This window comes from Astyanax mexicanus, chromosome 22 (genome assembly GCF_023375975.1).
Source record: "Astyanax mexicanus isolate ESR-SI-001 chromosome 22, AstMex3_surface, whole genome shotgun sequence".
NCBI lineage: Eukaryota > Metazoa > Chordata > Actinopteri > Characiformes > Acestrorhamphidae > Astyanax > Astyanax mexicanus.
Genome location: NC_064429.1, coordinates 36,789,278 through 36,810,738, shown reverse-complemented (window position 1 = coordinate 36,810,738; position 21,461 = coordinate 36,789,278). Strand labels below are relative to the sequence as shown.

The 21,461-nt window shown below is 36.4% G+C and overlaps 1 protein-coding gene across 1 annotated transcript in view; it reads left to right on the top strand.

The window, feature by feature from the left end:
• cds2 (CDP-diacylglycerol synthase (phosphatidate cytidylyltransferase) 2) overlaps window positions 1-21,461 on the top strand; it is a 37,502-nt gene that overhangs the window by 7,854 nt on the left and 8,187 nt on the right. The window contains exons 2-7 of the mRNA XM_049470192.1: window positions 3,657-3,802; window positions 8,223-8,319; window positions 11,897-11,994; window positions 13,793-13,932; window positions 20,054-20,112; window positions 20,966-21,048. Coding sequence (XP_049326149.1) covers window positions 3,657-3,802; window positions 8,223-8,319; window positions 11,897-11,994; window positions 13,793-13,932; window positions 20,054-20,112; window positions 20,966-21,048 — 623 coding nt within the window. The remainder of the gene's footprint in view (window positions 1-3,656; window positions 3,803-8,222; window positions 8,320-11,896; window positions 11,995-13,792; window positions 13,933-20,053; window positions 20,113-20,965; window positions 21,049-21,461) is intronic.

The following is a 21,461-nucleotide window of genomic DNA, read 5'->3' as shown; positions in this document are numbered from 1 at the left end:
TAAGAGTTCAGAAATAATCAATATTTGGTGGAATAACCCTGGTGGTTTTTAATCACAGTTTTTTTCATGCATCTTGGCATCATGTTCTCTTCCTCCACCAGTCTTACACACTGCTTTTGGATAACTTGATTATATTCCAGAGGTTTTCAGTTTGGTAAAATCAAAGAAACTCATCATTTTTAAGTGCTCTCTTATTTTTTTCCACAGCTGTATATTGTCCCTGAATTTCAATATCCAGTATTGTCGACTTTTTACGATCATAATATAATATAGTAGAATTAGAATTATTTTAGAGTTGAGTAGTGTATAAACTGAGGTTGTGAATCACAGAGAATCTCATGATATATCACAATACATTAAGGATGTATTAATGCACTTTCGACCCACAGATGATTTGACATTTTAAGGACTTGATAATGTAGTAACTGCATTGGGAACAATACAGATTCTACAGGAATGGAGGCCTATTGGAGGCAAAAAATAATAATCAAATAATCAAAAAATTATGATTTTCTTTGATTTTACCAAATTATAAACCTCTGGAATATAATCAAGAGGAAGATGGATGATCACAAACCATCAAACCACCAAACTGAACTGCTTGAATTTTTGCACCAGGAGTAAAGCAGCATAAAGTTATCCAAAAGCAGTGTGTAAGACTGGTGGAGGAGGAGAACATGATGCCAAGATGCATGAAAAAAAAATGTGATTAAAAACCACCAGGATTATTCCACCAAATATTGATTTCTGAACTCTTAAAACTTCTTTATGAATATGAACATGTTTTTTTGCATCTTTTTTGTTTCATTTTCTGTAAATAAATGCTCTAAATGAGAATATTTTTATTTGGAATTTGGGAGAAATGTTGTCTGTAGTTTATAGAATAAAACAACAATGTTCATTTTACTCAAACATAAACCTATAAATAGCAAAATCAGAGAAACTGATTCAGAAACTGAAGTATTCTCTCCATTTTTTCCAGAGCTGTATATATGGTCTGAAACGGAGACCACTTGGCTGCTGAGTGTGTTGTCCTAGTTTACTGTGAAATAGGGTCTAAAGAAAGCCTGCGAGACCTTTTATTCTGACATTTTTAATCATCAGCCCCCTGTCCATTTCCCAAGGTGAATTATTATTATTCATATAGCTAATGGAAGAGAGATCACTGCTGCTGAAGTAAGATCATGATTAATAGATAATTAAACTAAGAATACAAAGTCTAATTTGTATCTGATTGCGGATGGTTTAAATTATATACTATCTATACACTATATTTCATATTTTGTCTGCTTTACTTATTGATTGATTTATATATGGAGAGTATATAATATTATACACAGTTACATTCACAAATAACACTTATAACCTTAACTTTACTGTACAGAACAGAAGACTTGTGTTCAGCATGTCCAGTAGCTCTGTCCACCTCTCTATAAATGAAATATATATTTCAGTATTCCAGATATGTTGAAATAAACGGGTGCTATTTACTCCGGACCAACGAGTGAAGGGACCACCCAGAGGTCTATAATTTGCAGAACGTTATTCTCCTGTTATCCTCAATCTAAACATCACAGCTGTACCCTGAGACATGGAGGAATCTTACAGTTACAGACAGGTCAATCCCAGAGAGGAGAAAATAGATATCTCTCTCTGTCTCTCTCTCATTCTCCTGTCTCACTCTCTTTCTCTTTATTTCTCTCTCTCTTTCCCTGTTCTTTCTTTCTTGCTTTCTTTCTTTCTTTCTCTCTCTCTCTCTTTCCCTGTTCTTTCTTTCTTTCTCTCCGTCACTTTCGTTTCTTGTTTTCTTTTCTCTATATCTTTTTTGTTTCTTTATATTCCTGTTTCTCTGTTTAACCATTTTCTTTTGCCTATCCCCTATATCTTTCTTTCTTTCTCTCTCTTTCTGTCTCTGTCTGTACTGTTATTTATTTATTCCTTTACCCATACACTGATGTGATTCTCTGTTTTTAAATAATGATTTTAATGGCTGAGATAGCCTAAAATTGACTTTTAAGATTATATAACAAAATTTGGTTATAATAAAGTGTTGTTAAAAGTCAAAAAGTCTTTCTCTGTCTCTCTTCCTCTCACTCTCTTTTTTCTTTTTCTCGCTCTCTTTCTCTTTTCTTTCTTTCTTTCTTTCTCTGTCTGTCTCTTTCTCTGTCTCTTTTTAAATTTTCTTTCTTTTTTCCCTTTCCCTTTCTTTATTTGTCTCTCCCTTTCTTTCTCTGTCTCTCTGCCTTTTCTCTCTCTCTCTCTTTCTGTCTCTTTCTCTCTTTCTTTCTTTGTCTCTCTTTATTGTTTTCTCTTTGCTTTTTATTCTCTTTCCTCATCTCCCCCCTTTTCTTTCTTTCTTTCTTTCTTTCTTTTTCTGTCTCCTTCATTCTGTCTCTCTGTATCTCTCTCTTTCTCTTTCTCTCTTTATTTTTTTTGTCTCTCTATTGTTCTCTTGCTATCTTTTTTTCTTACTCTTTTTCTTCATCTCTCTCATTTTCTGTCTTCCTCTGCCCCCTCACTCCTTTCTTTCTTTCTTTCTTTCTTTCTTTTTCTGTCTCTTTCTCCGTCTCTCTTTCGCTCTCTCTTTCATTCTTTCTCTTTCTCTTTTTCTGTTTCTCTTTCTCTCATTCTTTCTTCATCTCTCTCTCTCTCTCTCTCTCTCTCTCTCTCTCTCTCTCTCTCTCTCTCTCTCTCTCTCTCTCTCTCTCTGTATCAGGGATGTCCTCAGTTCCTGAAAGGCTGTGTGTATGTGATTGGCTGGGGGCGGGAGGGGGCGGTGGAGTGAGTGTATTTTTAACCCTGGCTCCTGAATGACAGGATGTACTCTGTCTCCATGGCGACGCTGACTCCTCCCGGAAGGATCCCGTCAGCCAGAGAGACAGAGAGAGAGAGACAGAGAGAGAGAGACAGAGAGAGAGACAGAGAGAGAGACAGAGAGAGAGAGACAGAGAGAGAGAGACAGAGAGAGAGAGACAGAGAGAGAGAGACAGAGAGAGAGACAGAGAGAGAGAGACAGAGAGAGAGAGACAGAGAGAGAGAGACAGAGAGAGAGAGACAGAGAGAGAGAGAGAGAGAGAGCGCCCACTCACTCCTCTCTACCTCCTTGCAGGCAGAACCCACTCTGGTTGCCAAGTATGACATCACCATTTGTAGAATGTTGCTATGGCTGCGAGAGTGAGCTATTGTTTGATGTTGTGATGTCGTAAAGAAATAATGTTACACCCCAAACATGTTACACCCAAAAACATCTTCCCCCAATCAGAAAAAAGTAAAGACAGTGTGAAAAATCTGGTATTCTTACCCACTTTTAGTTCCACAGTCATGGCTTTGTAATGTGTGCAGCGTGTGGTTTTGCGTTGTCTTGTTGAAATTAGGGCTGCAGCGATTAATCGATATAATCGACAATGTCGATTATTTAAATTTGTCGACTACAAATTTTGTTGTCAACTAATCCTTAATTTGTAACATTACATTACATATTTACTCACTACATTTCAGTACTTTCTATGTTTAAACAACATCTAGACATTTAAATGCATTTTAAATCTTATGTTCAGCTGTTTCTATCATTTTTAGAGGTGGAGGACATGTCAGAAATAATCTAATCATGTTCGTTCTCGTTCTCTCTCTCTCTCTCTCTCTCTCTCTCTCCGTAGGGCTCGGAGGCGGAGGATAAGATAGAGAAAGATGGCGGAGCATCAGATAGTGATGGTAAAGTGGACACAGGTGTCCCTGAGGTTCCCGTACCTGCAGATGACACGCCGGAGGTCCTCAACAAAGCCCTGTCGGGCCTGTCGTCACGGTAACTTCAATATCCCATCCCTCTTTCCAAATACCCTATTTTTGGCACTATAAAGAGTCACTTAAAATCCTTTAAAATCCCACAAACCAACAGTAAAGCCACTCTGCTGAAGTACAGCGTTATACAGGAGTTCCAGCAAAGTTTCTCCAGCACCCTGGCTAGCACTGCTGGAGCAGCATTAGCATTACCCGCTAACCACCATAAGTGCTAGCTCTTTCGCCATTTAGAGCCAAGTATATCAGACTGTAGTCTGCGTGTTTACTGTGTTAAAACAAGCTACGTGGAACAAACTGCTGACTAATATCTAATATCACTAATATGGCTTACCAGAACACTCAGGGTTCCTCAGTGTAGCGCTATCAGGCGGCATTGACCTACTAATTTATCCACTAATGCTAAAGTCTCAATGGATACCTGGAAATATATGCTTACTTAAATAAAGGGAAGCTCTTTACTTACCCAGATAAACAGTTTTCAGGAGAGAAATCTGTGTAGATTAACAACCAGCACTCGTTTTTGGACATTTAAAGAAAATGTGTATATTTTTTAAAGTTTTGTTTACTTAGCTTAGCTTTACTTAACTTCGTTAGCTACCCCCCACTACCACCCAAAGGCGAGATCTGCTAAATTAGAAGGGAAACATGGCGACACCCATGTTCCTTACTAGTGTAGCATAACATTCTCATAATTTAGTGCGCCTTATGTATGAAAATAGACCAGAAAATAGACAGGTTCAAAGAAAAGGCCTGTAGGTTCATAGTATATTGTTTCATAGTCCGTGATTACTTTTATTTTTGTATTTTATTTCATTGAGTTACGTTAGTACGTATGTATTGCTTTGTGTAGTTCTGAATTGAAACCGTTTAAAAAGAAGGCTGGATGCTACATGAAATAAAGATGACTAGGTATAGAGGTTCTACAGATGTTGTTACAGCTGGGCCTGTAGATCCTGCAGCTCTACACTCGTAGGTTGAAGCTGAAGCTGCAGATGAGTCCCAGCTGCTCAATAAATGCTGGATTGGGGATCGATCAATAAATCTGGAGACCATGAGAGGCAGTAACCTCCTGGCTCTGGAGATCTGCGCAGGCGCAGCAGCCGGAACGAGCTGGAAAATCTTAATTTTTTTTAGTGTATTATAGAGTTAAATTCTACAAACTGTTCATGATTTCTTTCAACTTGATAAAACCAAAAATAATCTGATATGAAGATGACCTGAAATAAAATAAACTTTTGAAAGTGGGCGTGGCCAAATAAGGTGGATAGACTTGTTAAAAATCTATTATAGGCATATATTCTCTTACAACAGCATCCTGTATCCGCTTTTGACTGTTCTAACTGCCCTCTTTTCTTCATTTTCTCTACTTTTGACTGTTCTAACTGCCCTCTTTTCTTCATTTTCTCTACTTTTGACTGTTCTTACTGCCCTCTTTTCTTCATTTTCTCTACTTTTGACTGTTCTAACTGCCCTCTTTTCTTCATTTTCTCTACTTTTGACTGTTCTAACTGCCCTCTTTTCTCCATTTTCTCTACTTTTGACTGTTCTTACTGCCCTCTTTTCTTTATTTTCTCTACTTTTGACTGTTCTAACTGCCCTCTTTTCTCCATTTTCTCTACTTTTGACTGTTCTAACTGCCCTCTTTTCTCCATTTTCTCTACTTTTGACTGTTCTTATTGCCCTCTTTTCTTTATTTTCTCTACTTTTGACTGTTCTTATTGCCCTCTTCTTTATTTTCTCTACTTTTGACTGTTCTTATTGCCCTCTTTTCTTTATTTTCTCTACTTTTGACTGTTCTTATTGCCCTCTTCTTTATTTTCTCTACTTTTGACTGTTCTTATTGCCCTCTTTTCTTTATTTTCTCTACTTTTGACTGTTCTAACTGCCCTCTTTTCTTTATTTTCTCTACTTTTGACTGTTCTAACTGCCCTCTTTTCTCCATTTTCTCTACTTTTGACTGTTCTAACTGCCCTCTTTTCTCCATTTTCTCTACTTTTGACTGTTCTTATTGCCCTCTTTTCTTTATTTTCTCTACTTTTGACTGTTCTTATTGCCCTCTTCTTTATTTTCTCTACTTTTGACTGTTCTTATTGCCCTCTTTTCTTTATTTTCTCTACTTTTGACTGTTCTTATTGCCCTCTTTTCTTTATTTTCTCTACTTTTGACTGTTCTAACTGCCCTCTTTTCTTTATTTTCTCTACTTTTGACTGTTCTAACTGCCCTCTTTTCTCCATTTTCTCTACTTTTGACTGTTCTAACTGCCCTCTTTTCTCCATTTTCTCTACTTTTGACTGTTCTTATTGCCCTCTTTTCTTTATTTTCTCTACTTTTGACTGTTCTTATTGCCCTCTTCTTTATTTTCTCTACTTTTGACTGTTCTTATTGCCCTCTTTTCTTTATTTTCTCTACTTTTGACTGTTCTAACTGCCCTCTTTTCTTTATTTTCTCTACTTTTGACTGTTCTTACTGCCATCCTTTCTTCATTTTCTCTACTTTTGACTGTTCTTACTGCCCTCCTTTCTTCATTTTCTCTACTTTTGACTGTTCTAACTGCCCTCTTTTCTTCATTTTCTCTACTTTTGACTGTTCTTATTGCCCTCTTCTTTATTTTCTCTACTTTTGACTGTTCTAACTGCCCTCTTTTCTTCATTTTCTCTACTTTTGACTGTTCTTACTGCCATCCTTTCTTCATTTTCTCTACTTTTGACTGTTCTTACTGCCCTCCTTTCTTCATTTTCTCTACTTTTGACTGTTCTTACTGCCCTCTTTTCTTCATTTTCTCTACTTTTGACTGTTCTTACTGCCCTCTTTTCTCCATTTTCTCTACTTTTGACTGTTCTTATTGCCCTCTTCTCTCCATTTTCTCTACTTTTGACTGTTCTAACTGCCCTCTTTTCTTTATTTTCTCTACTTTTGACTGTTCTTACTGCCCTCTTTTCTTTATTTTCTCTACTTTTGACTGTTCTAACTGCCCTCTTTTCTCCATTTTCTCTACTTTTGACTGTTCTTATTGCCCTCTTTTCTTCATTTTCTCTACTTTTGACTGTTCTTATTGCCCTCTTTTCTTTATTTTCTCTACTTTTGACTGTTCTTATTGCCCTCTTTTCTTTATTTTCTCTACTTTTGACTGTTCTTATTGCCCTCTTTTCTCCATTTTCTCTACTTTTGACTGTTCTTACTGCCCTCTTTTCTTCATTTTCTCTATTTTTGACTGTTCTAACTGCCCTCTTTTCTCCATTTTCTCTACTTTTGACTGTTCTTACTGCCCTCTTTTCTTTATTTTCTCTACTTTTGACTGTTCTTATTGCCCTCTTTTCTCCATTTTCTCTACTTTTGACTGTTCTTACTGCCCTCTTTTCTTCATTTTCTCTATTTTTGACTGTTCTAACTGCCCTCTTTTCTCCATTTTCTCTACTTTTGACTGTTCTTATTGCCCTCTTTTCTCCATTTTCTCTACTTTTGACTGTTCTTACTGCCCTCTTTTCTTCATTTTCTCTATTTTTGACTGTTCTAACTGCCCTCTTTTCTTCATTTTCTCTACTTTTGACTGTTCTTACTGCCCTCTTTTCTCCATTTTCTCTACTTTTGACTGTTCTTATTGCCCTCTTTTCTTCATTTTCTCTACTTTTGACTGTTCTTATTGCCCTCTTTTCTTTATTTTCTCTACTTTTGACTGTTCTTACTGCCCTCTTTTCTTCATTTTCTCTACTTTTGACTGTTCTTATTGCCCTCTTTTCTTTATTTTCTCTACTTTGGACTGTTCTTATTGCCCTCTTCTTTATTTTCTCTACTTTTGACTGTTCTTATTGCCCTCTTTTCTTTATTTTCTCTACTTTTGACTGTTCTTATTGCCCTCTTTTCTCCATTTTCTCTACTTTTGACTGTTCTTACTGCCCTCTTTTCTTCATTTTCTCTACTTTTGACTGTTCTAACTGCCCTCTTTTCTCCATTTTCTCTACTTTTGACTGTTCTTACTGCCCTCTTTTCTTTATTTTCTCTACTTTTGACTGTTCTAACTGCCCTCTTTTCTTCATTTTCTCTACTTTTGACTGTTCTTATTGCCCTCTTTTCTTTATTTTCTCTACTTTTGACTGTTCTAACTGCCCTCTTTTCTCCATTTTCTCTACTTTTGACTGTTCTAACTGCCCTCTTTTCTCCATTTTCTCTCCGTATTTAACCTGCAGGCTTAAATCTGCCGGGTTATAAATGATGCATTAGAGTAGTACAGTACTGGTGATGGATGATGAACTCATCTCCTGGCCAGATATTGATCTCCCTCAGGGTGTGGATTGTTTTTATTGACTGATCAGCAGCATGATCACGCTCTGCTGATAGGGAATAGTGTGTTCACCCACAGCTCTTTCATTTAGCTGATTAAACACCTCGTCCAATCAGAGCCCTGTCTGTGTGTATCCTCTCTGCAGGTGGAAGAACTGGTGGGTGCGGGGCATCCTCACGCTGGCCATGATCTCCTTCTTCTTCCTCATCATCTATCTCGGGCCCATAGTGCTGATGATGATTGTGAGTGCTTTCTTTGATCCTCATCAGTGTAAAAGCTCTCAGAGAGCTCCTCCTTTACTCTCCATGCTCAGAGATAATTATACCTGCAGTACTCTGCTATTACTGCATCAGCGATCAGGAAAAAATAAATAAGAGAGCTCTTAAAAATGATGAGTTTCTTTAATCAAGAGGAAGATGGATGATCACAAGCCATCAAACCACCAAACTGAACTGCTTGAATTCTCTTATTTTTGCACCAGGAGTAAAGCAGCATAAAGTTATCCAAAAGCAGTGTGTAAGACTGGTGGAGGAGAACATGATGCCAAGATGCATGAAAAAAAATGTGATTAAAAACCACCAGGGTTATTCCACCAAATATTAATTGATTTCTGAACTCTTAAAACTAAGAATATGAACTTCTTGTTTTTTCTTTGCATTATTTGAGGTCTGAAAGATCTGCATCTTTTTAGTTATTTCAGTCATTTCTCATTTTCTGTAAATAAATGCTCTAAATGAGAATATTTTTATTTGTAATTTGGGAGAAATGTTGTCTGTAGTTTATAGAATAAAACAACAATGTTCATTTTACTCAAACATAAACCTATAAATAGCAAAATCAGAGAAACTGATTCACAAACTGACTGAAAGTGGTCTCTTCATTTTTTTTCAGAGCTGTATCGCTGCTTTATACAGGGTTCATACGGGTGTTTGAAATCCTGGAAAATGCTTGAAATTTAACATTCTGTTTTCCAGGCCTGGAAGGTGCTTGAATTTTAAAGAAAGTGCTTAAAAATGCCTAAAAAACTACATTTCCTTTACAATAAATAACCATCTGACTAATACATTTGCTTAAAGAAAATAAAAAAAGTTTTAATTTCTTCTCCTGTTATCAAACACAATTCTGGTTGTGTATACGTAAACATAATACCATCTCTTGCAGTGTAACAAAAAGCAAATCAATAATTTGGAGTATATTTTGAGTGTATGTATGTATAAATGCTCTCAACAAAATGTCAAAATTTGACATGCTACAGTAACTGCTCAATGAAATGAATAGGATAAACCTACTGTGAAGAACATTGGTATTTAAATAGTGTTAAACTGACACTAATAAATCTATATTTCCTGCTACTTACTTACTAGGACATATTTGTTTTCGCTGTGAAGTGTGGAGAATAGTTTTGCAATATATTGATTATCGCTGAATTGCAGTTATCATTAATTTACCACGGCTGAAAGGTGCTGGAAAAACTTAAAAATGGGCCTTAAAAGTGCTTGAATTTTACCTTGTAAAGGGTTTATGAACACTGTTTATAAGCATTTCTTTTATAGTTATCATTTTTAGTAGGGGTGCCACGATTTCGATATTTTATCGAAATCAGTTGATATTATGTTTTATTATTTATAATTAACTACACTTTTCATTTGAATTAAAAATATCACGGACACGCCCACACGGCGAGCCCAGTCATCAGGTGTTCTGTCGAGTTGTGCTACCCTGTCAAACCGTGCTACTCTTGTGTGTATATTTAAAGGTAAAAATACAAAGGAAGCACAGTATTAGAGCATGTTTCCAGTAAGAAGCTCATGTGCTATATTTGTAAAGCCTAAATCAAAGTTTCAGGGTAAAGTTATGGTAGCAAGAGATTATTATATTGTTTTTTTTATATATACTCTGATATTTTATTATTGTAATGTAAAAAAAAAAGAAAATCGAATCGAATCGTGACCCTAAAATCAAAAATAAAATCGAATCGAGGATTTAGAGATTCGTGACACCCCTAGTTATTATAATAAATGGTAATCGTGTCATTGCTGTTAGTCCTTAATTTAAAAGGCAAGAAAAAACATTCTCTCGCCAGTTCAATTCAATTCAATTCAATTCAATTCAATTCAATGTTATTTATATAGCGCTTTTTACAACAAAGGTTGTCACAAAGCCGCTTTACAGGAAAAACAGGTCCACGCCTCTTATGAGCAGCACCACAGAGATGCTGATTTTATGGTGACACAGTGGCAAGAAAAAACTCCCTTTAAGAGGAAGAAACCTTGGAAGGAACCAAGACTCAGTCCGAGGAACCCATCCTACTCGGGTCGACCCGCTCAGTACAAACAAACAACAAACAACAAACAAATAACAGAACAAAACAGTACAGAGAATTAATGTGAACTATGACTAATATAACAGGTACTAATTTATGAATATAAGAATGTGATGGGCACAAACTATAGAGCTATGGCTAATACAGAAACAGATACTGAGTGTGTTAATGGTAATAAGTGCAGGGCTGCAGAGCCGGAGAACAACACAGCGGGCAGTGGAGAGCCAGGCTGGGAACATCAGGAACAGCATCTCCATACATGTAAAAGAGATAGATAGAGAAAACAGAAAGGAAAGGAAGAGAGAAAAAAGCAGGAGTTAGAAGGGTTGTGAAATAATTCTGATGAGTAGAAGGACAGGGCTGATTCCTGAAAGCTGGAACCACAGACGGACACATCCAGGAAGACCGGCCGGCCAGGTGTCTCAGCACATGTGAGAAAGATAGAGAGAGAGAACAGAGAGGGGAGGGAAGAAAAAGTCCTTATATGGACGCAAGGCTGAAAAAAGCTCAAAAAGAGCTTTTAAATCTATGCTGATTTCTAAACTAACTGGAGACTACTAACAGTTTAAAGCCTCAGTATCAAAAGTATTTTTAATTCTGTGTTATAAACCCAGGTGTGAAATGATAGCTTAAATAATCCATCCCTAGTTCGATTTCCTTTTTTTATATTTTCAGAATGCATTTTATTATATAAATATAATATATCACAGACCAATTTAAACCAGATTTGATCTTTATTGAAAGCAAAATTGTTTAGTATAAATTATTATTTTGTCAATATCCTTTATGTTGCCATTTTTGGCTGAATAATACGTTTTTGCACCTTCAGTTTATATTTGTCTGTTCATCGTAAAATGTTCAGACAAGGTCAGCTGATAATTTCAAAGCATTTTAACAAGGAAAAAAATAGGGATGCACAATAATATCTGAATTCTATCAGTATCGTACATTTGTTGTTTTATTCTATAAACTACAGACAACATTTCTCCCATATTCCTAATAAAAATATTCTCATTTAGAGCATTTATTTACAGAAAATGAGAAATGACTGAAATAACAAAAAAGATGCAGAGCTTTCAGACCTCAAATAATGCAAAGAAAACAAGTTCATATTCATAAAGTTTTAAGAGTTCAGAAATTATCAATATTTGGTGGAATAACCCTGGTTGGTTTTTAATCACAGTTTATTTCATGTATCTTGGCATCATGTTCTCCTCCACCAGTCTTACACACTGCTTTTGGATAACTTTATGCTGCTTTACTCCTGGTGTAAAAACTCTTTTTTTAAGTGCTCTCTTTTTTTTCTTTCTTTTTTTTTTACAGAGCTGTAGTTCCACATGTAGTATCAGATTCTGTGCATCAGCACAGAATTCCCACATTGGTGCATCCCTAAAAATTAGTATGGAAAAAAATGTGATTTTCTCACTAAATGAATGTATTTATCTTGAATTATAGATGTGATATCTGATCTGTTTCTGTGGTTGTGTGCACGGCAGGTCCTCATCGTCCAGATCAAGTGTTTTCATGAGATAATAACCATCGGCTACAGCGTGTACCACTCCTACCACCTGCCCTGGTTCAGGACTCTCAGCTGGTGAGGAGCTCCAGACCCCCTGCCTGCTGTTCTCACACTCTTTCTCTCTCTCTCTCTCTCTCTCTCTCTCTCTCTCTCTCTCTCCCTCTTTCTGTATCTGTTTCATTAAGACTCGCCCTGTGCTCTGTGCTCTCCTGCTGTGCGGTCTGTAAGCCTCTTTTTAGAGGTCAGATTAACTCTTTTAATGTTTATTTAACGTTTCTGTCTGCTCTTCATTACTGTGCTTTTCTGTCCATCCAGCTTCACCATTTTCTCATCATAAACATATAGAGGTAACTGTGATCATCTACTGGATGGGATTAGTTTTAGATTTAGGAGTAGATTCTATTACTATTAATAGTTCTAGTTTACTAGTTTTCCCGACCTAGTTTAACCTCAAAAATATATAATATTTAATATCTGGCTGTGTATATGAATAGTTATAGGTTCAATATAGACACCCAATATGCCATTTTAAAGCTTAGAATCTGCTTTTTGGTTATCTAGCCTATTTAGCTGTATCTCCATTCAGAAAATAAACATTTAGGGCGAAATATGCCTTGGTTATGAAAATATGAAATCACTCGAACCGTCTGCCCCTCCGGTTTCCGGAACTGTGCTCTGTTTTACTGTAGGATGTATGGTTCCTGAATTAGAGCTGAAAGAGCGCGTCACCGCGTGTTTTCAGAGTTGAAATATGCTCAGGTTTTGTCCTGTAGTTACCTAAGGTCACTCCCCCCACCCCCCCAACACCCACCAGCGCGTCCCCCACTCTCTTACCTTTAAAACGAGTCCAAACTTAAGAAAATTCATCAATCCAGTCTCCTATAATCCACAGTTATATCCACCCCGCGCGAGGAATAATGTGAGACGGAATCTTAACTTTAATTCCTAATTAAAAGCATTTTATTCGACGTTGCGCCATCTCTGGCCCACAGCCAGACAGGGCGGAGCCTACTGGATATAACGGTATGCATGAGGTCTTTTAGCCAATCAGGTGGCGAGTTCAGCCAGCTGAAAGGCAAAGGAAGGGCCACAAGATGCTTGGCCACAGATCCTGACTCTAATAGACTTCCCACTCTGCAGAAAAACCGCTCTTAAAAAGACAGTGCGGTTTTCTGTTTGTATATGAGTAGACCACACAAAAACCCAGAGTTTACTGCAAAATGAGTTATAAAAGTGGTAGTTACATGTTCAATTGAATAATTAAAGTACCTTAAATGAATTGTATAAAGGCTTCTAAGTAATATTAATTCATAGAATTGTTTAATATTGGAGTGATAAGCCTTCAAATTTCAGGCGTAAAATGGTAAAAATAGGCTTGGAGCTTAAGAGGTTAATGTTTCCCTACTGTTCTTCCACTGTTTAACCCTTTGGACTCTAGGCTGTTTTTTGTGTGTTTTTTCTCCGTTTTTATCAGTCAGTTCTCTCTTTTTCAGGTCTTATAACACAATTTTTTGTGTGTACTTATTTTTTAATGTATAGACTTTAAATATATTCATACCTAAGATATATTTTCAAAAATATATCTAGAGTGTTTGAGTTGAAAGCATAAGAATATTGATGATTTGAGTTCATTACATGGATTATTAATTACTACAAATACATGGAGAAACAGCATCAGGCGGATCATATTTACTGATATTATTTGGTTTGAAACATCATATAAATATGTTTGAAGCACTAAAGGTAAATAATATTGGTTGGGGATGGAGATCTCTTCTTGTAGATGTTTTAGGATAAAAATTGGTTTTATATTTTTTTCAGAGCTGTATATGTATATTTATTGTGTGTATGTGTGTGTATGTGTGTATATTAGGTACTTCCTGTTGTGTGTGAACTACTTCTTCTATGGTGAGACGGTGACAGACTACTTCTTCACACTGGTGCAGAGGGAGGAGCCTCTACGGATCCTCAGCAAATACCATCGCTTCATCTCCTTCGCCCTCTACCTCACAGGTGAGACACCTACACACAGCCTTATATACACCTTATACACACATATATAATAATGTGTAACACTAAGTAGTACAATAAAGGTATATTATATAACGTCTCTACTAATTATTACTTAACATTAGTTAAGACTAGTGGTGGGCGATATGGCCTTAAAATAATATCACAATATTTCATGGTATTTTCACGATTTCAACGATACTCTTTGCGATATGACAAAACACTTTTTTAAAAATTATTTTAAAAATACACTATACACTGCAAGAAAAAAAAAATGTATATACGTCTGACTGTTGGCATCTGTCTAGGTTGTATTCAGTCAGTGGAGCAACTGTGTTTCCCATCAGTGTAGATGTATTCAGAAGCTCTGTTGCTACGTATTTAAATGATGCAGGATGAAGGTGTGAAAATAGACTGTTGGCAGGGTGAGGGGTGAAAGATAGCAATGAGCATCAGGTTGTCAGATGTGATTTTAACCTGTTCTTTGCTTGTGAAACACGTTATTAGCTATACTAAAGAAAGTGCATGCAGTGCAGTGTATCTGCGCAGGCGGATGCAGCGCATTGACACAAGACACGGCAAACAGGATGTGGTAAAACATCCCAGCAGAGCAGCTCAGCGTCTGCATCGCAAACTCGCACCCGCCACGCCCGACTCAGACCGGGTGTCAGGTTGGAGAAAGGTGTATTCAGCATTTTAGGCTTTAGGCAAGGCTTTGCTGCAGTTTGCAACTTTTCTAATCAGCTAACCGTGGTCCGGTTCGTTTGCAGTGTACGGCTACAGCTATCGATTATTTTAGTAATCGAGTACTCTACTGAAAAATCGATTCGATTAATCGGATAAAACATATTTGCTTGCCTAAAAAGCAATTAACAAAAAATAGACAAGAGAAAAATAAAATTTTGTTTAAAATTGGTTTATTTTTTTTATTCACACCATACATACGTTTCCACATTGAAAACACAAATAGAGATAAATTAAACACAAAATAGACATAAATACCACAAGTAATAATTGAATAATTAATAATTTATTTATTTTTTTAGCATTTTTTGCTAATTAAGTTAAATTATTTCAACTTAGGATGTCTTGTAAGTATTAAATATAGGGCATTATTCAATAATAAAGGCATAAACATTGGCTTTACATTGTGCATCCTCCTTCTTGGACAGGGGATGTTTTCAGAAATACATCAAGACCTGTGGAATAATGTTTTTTGGTTTTTTTTTGTTTATTATTTATGTTTTACACTATTTAGATCTAATTAATTGACAACACTAAGACTAAATGGTATAATACACTAAGTTTATGTCCATGCTTTTGATTTGTTATAAGCTGAATTAACCTGCTCACTGCTTCAAAAACCTCCACATCCTCCACTTCCTGCTTTCTGTGCGTGGGTGATGCGTGGGTGCGTAATGCTAAGCGTGCTTTTTCACATTAAAAGTCCCTTCTAAACTCCGTGCTCTGCGTTTTAATATTAATTAAGCGATTCCTCGAGGCACAGACAATAATCAAAACGAATATTTTTTTTTTAAATCAAGTAACTCTTGCAGTGTTAAACTGGGCTTCAGACTATAATTTGTTAAGATTTATTTGCATTTATTTATTTTATATAGTTTTTCTACTGCACTGATGTGATAAGTTACCAACTTTTTTCCACACTATTAGGGGCATTTTCAATAAACGTCTATTTTCTGGTCTATTTTTTTATACACAAGGTGCACTGGATTATAAGCCACATTATTCGTCGCTAGGAAGTAGGGCTGCAACGATTAGTCTATATAATTGGCAATGTTGATTATTTAAATTTGTCGACAACAAATTTAATTGTTGACTAATCGTTAATTTTCAGTACCGCATTACACACAGTTTACACTCAACTTCAAGTCTGTCTCCAAAAGTGCTCAAACACAACAGATTACATATTTACTCACTGAATATCAGTAATATTCATGTTTAAACATCATGCAGACATTTAAATGCCTTTTAAATCTCATGATCAGCTGTTTTTATCGTTTTTAGAGATAAAGAACATGGCAGAAATAATCGTTGAATAATCGACTAATCGAAATAAATAATCATCAGATCAGTCGACTACCAAAATATTCCTCAGTTGCAGCCCTACTAGTAAGGAACAGGGGTGTCACCATGCTTTAGCTAGCATGTTTTAAAATGGTAAACAGGCAGACTACAGTCTATACTCACCTCTGAACAGCAAAAGAGCTAGCTTAGCTTAGCATGGTTAGTGCTAGCCGGGGTTAGCTGAAGGCTACAGTCCAATAATACTCACCTCTGCACGGCCAAAGAGCTAATGCTTAGCACGGTTAGCGGCTAATGCTTATACTGCTCCAGCAGTGCTAGCCAGGGTTAGCAGAAGCTACTGTCCGATAAAACTCACCTCTAAATGGTGAAAGAGATAAAGCTTAGAACGGTTAGTGGCTAAAGCTAATGCTGCTCCAGCAGTGCTAGCCGGGGTTAGCAGCAGGCTACAGGCCAATAATACTTACCTCTGAATGGTAAAGCGCAGCTATTGGCTAAAGCTAATGCTAAACTAAATCTCCTGTATAACTCTGTACTTCAGTGGAGTGTCTTTACTGCTGCTTAATACCTGACTGATAGAATTTATACATAAGGAGCACCGGATTATAAGGAGCTCTGATGATTTTTGGGAAAATTAACGGATTTGAAGTGAAGCTTATAGACAGAAAATACAATCTTTTGTGTCTCATCTATTTTTTTATATGATTTGTTAAATAGCCTACCTCCTGTTTCCCCCCAGCCTTCCGAAATACAGCGTTTTAATGACTTATTTTTGACTTATTAGTGACTTATTTTGTCATTTTTGTAAATGTAGTAAAAACATTCTGGCATTTTTTCTTCTCCATTCACTGAATAGCATTTCTTTGCAGGTAACTGTAGTGTTGTTTGGTGTTATTTCTGGTTTGCTAGGCTGTGCAGTTGTGGGCAGTTGGGTAATAACACAGGGCTGTGAGTAACCAGACAGGAAACAGACTCATGTCAAACACACTCATGTCAAAACGGGTTATAAATCAGTGGTTACGCTCTTGCATCATATTAGCAGCTAATTTAGTCTGATATCATCATCTGTTTTGGTTCTAATTTCCCAACTTTTTCAGTATTATATATAATATTGTCTATTCATGGCCCCGCCCACCTCGGCTCGGGACCACCCACAGACTGAGCTGAAGCCGGGCAGCGACACAGTCTCCTCAGATAGGAGATAACTAACAGCGCTAGGAACAGCATGCAGTTCATTCCTGTGTTATTTGTGCGAAAAACACATCAGTGTTTATATACTTTACCCAGTAATTCAGAGCTAAGAAACAAATGGTTAGAATTAGTCTATGGAGGAAAAACACCACCAGACAAGAACAATTGAGATAGATAGGTGTTTAGATGTTTAGAACAGTTCTGTTCTAGTTTATACTAGTTAAATGGACCTGGACTGCCCACCTCTGTGTGTGAGTAACTATAGGTTTAAATAGGATCTCCGGTGGATTTGGTGTTTTACAGAGACTCTAAGACTAGGTCAGTATAGGCTGAACTGCACTTAGCAGGGCATTATTACACATGTTGTAAAGTAACATATGACATTGTAAAGACTGTTATTAGTGTAAAAATGTCTTTATTTTAAACAGTTCAAATGTTTCTAACTGTTGTCCGTCTCGCTGCCTCCTGGTGTTGCAGTGCTGTTTGCCAATCAGAAGCGATATGTTTGCATGTATGAATATTCAATATTTATGAACAAGAGCCGTAATCCTATCATTCTCTCCTGTCCACTCCTCCACTGGACTAAAGCAGTGTTATACCGGATCACCGGGCACTTTTTTCCTCAAAAAAACAAAAACAGCTCACATGGCATGCTTTCAAAAATGAATGTAAAAACCATGAAATGAGCCTTTTTTCCGAGATTTTTTTGTTTCTGAGCAGGAGACTTATCCAGTGGGTCAATTCTAACTTTTAACGTCTTTTTTCTGTATTGTTTTATTAGTATATATTTTGTTATGTTGCACATTGCTGTTTTAATAGTGCACACTGCTGCTACCAAAAAAGCCACTAGATGGCATTACATATATATCTTAATTAAATTATTTAAATTTGACCATTAGGGCCTAATGTGGTGTATTACAGATCACTTGTATCACTTTGCATCACTTATATCAAGCCCACCTTTTAAAATAGGCCTCTCTGTTGTAAAAAAAAAAAAAAAGAAAGAAAAAGAAAATCTCGAATTGAATCGTGACCCTAAAATCGGAAATAAAATCAAATCGAGGATTTAGTGAATCGTGACACCCCTAATCAGTTGCCAAACATTGGGTGCATCCCTAATTCTTAGATGTAGTATCTTGTCTTTGTGTGTTATTTTGAGTTATGTTGAGTTATTTTTGTGTGCTATCTCAGCATCACTCAGGGGATCATGGTGTGAACGTTTTTGTGATCAGCTGAGCAGAAGACCGGCTGGTGTGGGAGGGTGTTATTTTGGACTGTCTCTCTGCGGACAGTTCCACTCAGATAGAGTGTAATTAGTGACGGCGTGGCAGATCCAAATCTAGTTTTAGACACACAGATGGAGCTCCATTAGTAGATCTCCCTCTTTAATCACTGCGTCCGTATGTTGCTCTGTGTCTGTGGGCAGAAATGATGTTGCATATTTACTGTATAGTGGCTGACTGGTGTATTTAAGTCTTTTTCACCCTTAGATCTTTAGGAAATCACCCCCCTTCTTGTCAACCATTACAGTCATATGAAAAAGTTTGTGCTCCCCTATTAATCTTAATCATTTTTAGTTGTAAATATTTGGGTGTTTGGAACAGCCATTTCAGTTTGATATATCTAATAACTGATGGACACAGTAATATTTCAGGATTGAAATGAGGTTTATTGTACTAACAGAAAATGTGCAATATGCATTAAACCAAAATTTGACTGGTGCAAAAGTATGGGCACCCTTATCATTTTATTGATTTGAATACTCCTAACTACTTTTTACTGACTTACTGAAGCACTAAATTGGTTTGGTAACCTCATTGAGCTTTGAACTTCATAGCCAGGTGTATCCAATCATGAGAAAAGGTATTTAAGGTGGCCAATTGCAAGTTGTTCTCCTGTTTGAATCTCCTCTGAAGAGTGGCATCATGGGCTCATCAAAACAACTCTCCAATGATCTAAAAACAAAGATTCTTCAACATAGTTGTTCAGGGGAAGGATACAAAAAGTTGTCTCAGAGATTTAACCTGTCAGTTTCCACTGTGAGGAACATAGTAAGGAGATGGAAGAGCACAGGGACAGTTCTTGTTAAGCCCAGAAGTGGCAGGCCAAGAAAAATATCAGAAAGGCAGAGAAGAAGAATGGTGAGAACAGTCAAGGACAATCCACAGACCACCTCCAAAGAGCTGCAGCATCATCTTGCTGCAGATGGTTTGTGGTGTGTTTGCAGAAATGGCTTCTTTTGCATCACTCTCCCATACAGCTTCTCCTTGTGCAAAGTGCGCTGTATTGTTGACCGATGCACAGCGACTCCATCTGCAGCAAGATGATGAATGTTGAATTTTTACACCAGGAGTAAAGCAGCACAAAGTTATCCAAAAGCAGTGTGTAAGACTGGTGGAGGAGAACATGATGTATATGCATTAAAGGGGCCAGCTGTGTATAATTAGCATAACAATGGGTATTAAGTGATACCATGCTGGTTATTGAGAGACCAGTTCCCTTAGGGATAAAACCATAGCTTTAGCCGTTCTAGTGTTAAATAGGCCTTAATAGACATAATACTCACAAATGCAGTTACAGTATCTCTCAAGCAGATATATAAGATATGTATTTATCGCACTATAAAGCGCATCAGATTATAAGACGCACTATTAATAAACGGCTATTTTCTGCCCTTTTTTCATACATAAGGCACACTGGATTATAAGGCACATTATGCAACACTAGTAAGGAACAGGGCTGTCGCCATGTTTTCCTTCTAAATTCAGCAGGTTCTAGATATTTTGCCCAGTTGACAGACTTTAACTTTGAGCATCATTGAACTGAGAGAAGCAGAATGGATGTTTCACTAAACGTTGATGGTTTTTGGTTGTGTTTTTGTGTTTTACAGGGTTCTGTATGTTCGTACTGAGCCTGGTGAAGAAGCACTACCGGCTGCAGTTCTACATGGTGAGTAAAACTTCAGTGAAACTTTGATTTTGGCCATTTTTTATTACCCATTGAAACTTTATATACAGCTCTGGAAATAGAATTAAGAGATCACTTCAGTTTCTGAATCAGTTTCTCTGATTTTGCTATTTATAGGTTTATGTTTGAGTAAAATGAACATTGTTGTTTTATTCTATAAACTACAGACAACATTTCTCCCAAATTCCAAATAAAAATATTCTCATTTAGAGCATTTATTTACAGAAAATGAGAAATGGCTGAAATAACAAAAAAAGATGCAGAGTAATAGAGTTCAGAAATCAATATTTGGTGGAATAATCCTGGTGGTTTTTAATCACAGTTTTTTTCATGCATCTTGGCATCATGTTCTCCTCCACCAGTCTTACACACTGCTTTTGGATAACTTTATGCTGCTTTACTCCTGGTGCAAAAATTCAAGCAGTTCAGTTTGGTGGTTTGATGGTTTGTGATCATCCATCTTCCTCTTGATTAAATTCCAGAGGTTTTTAATTTGGTAAAATCAAAGAAACTCAGCATTTTTAAGTGGTTTCTTATTTTATTTTCCAGAGCTGTGTATAGATGCACACTGCCCATATAATATTCACATTTTCTGAGACCCTGATTTTTGGGTTTCATTGGCTGTAAGCTTCATAATCATCAACAGTAAAAGAAATAAAGGCTTAAAATAGATCACTCTGTGTTTAATACATCTATATAATATACGAGTTTCACATTTTTTTAACTGAATGATGTTCTAATTTATGTGATATTCTATAAATATATATATATATGTGTGTGTGTGTGTGTGTGTGTGTGTGTGTATTTGCTCACGATTAATTCTGTTTTTTCACAGTTTGGCTGGACCCATGTGACTCTGCTGATCGTGGTCACTCAATCTCACCTCATCATCCATAACCTGTTCGAAGGAATGATCTGGTCAGTATTTACTCCACATATTTCACACTTTCTGAGCCAAAATCTTGTTTAATTCAGTCTTAATCTGCTGCTAAAATTTAAATTTTTTGTAATTCACTTTTATTTTATTTATTTTTTTAAAGAGCTTCAAAACCAATTACAGAAATGTAAAACAAACATCCTAATTATTAAATATTTAAACAAACCAGAAAATAGATGTTCACTGAAAGTGCACATTATAATCCGGTTTTCTTTATTTATAGTGTGAAAAATATTAGGGGTGTCACGATTCTCCGATTTTAGGGTCACGATTCGATTCTATTTTTGATTTTCTTTTTTTCTTTTTTTTTTTTTACAGCAGAGAGGCCTATGCCAGTTTTAGATTAGTTTATAATCAGTCATTGGTTTGATTCATCAAATTTACAACATCTTAT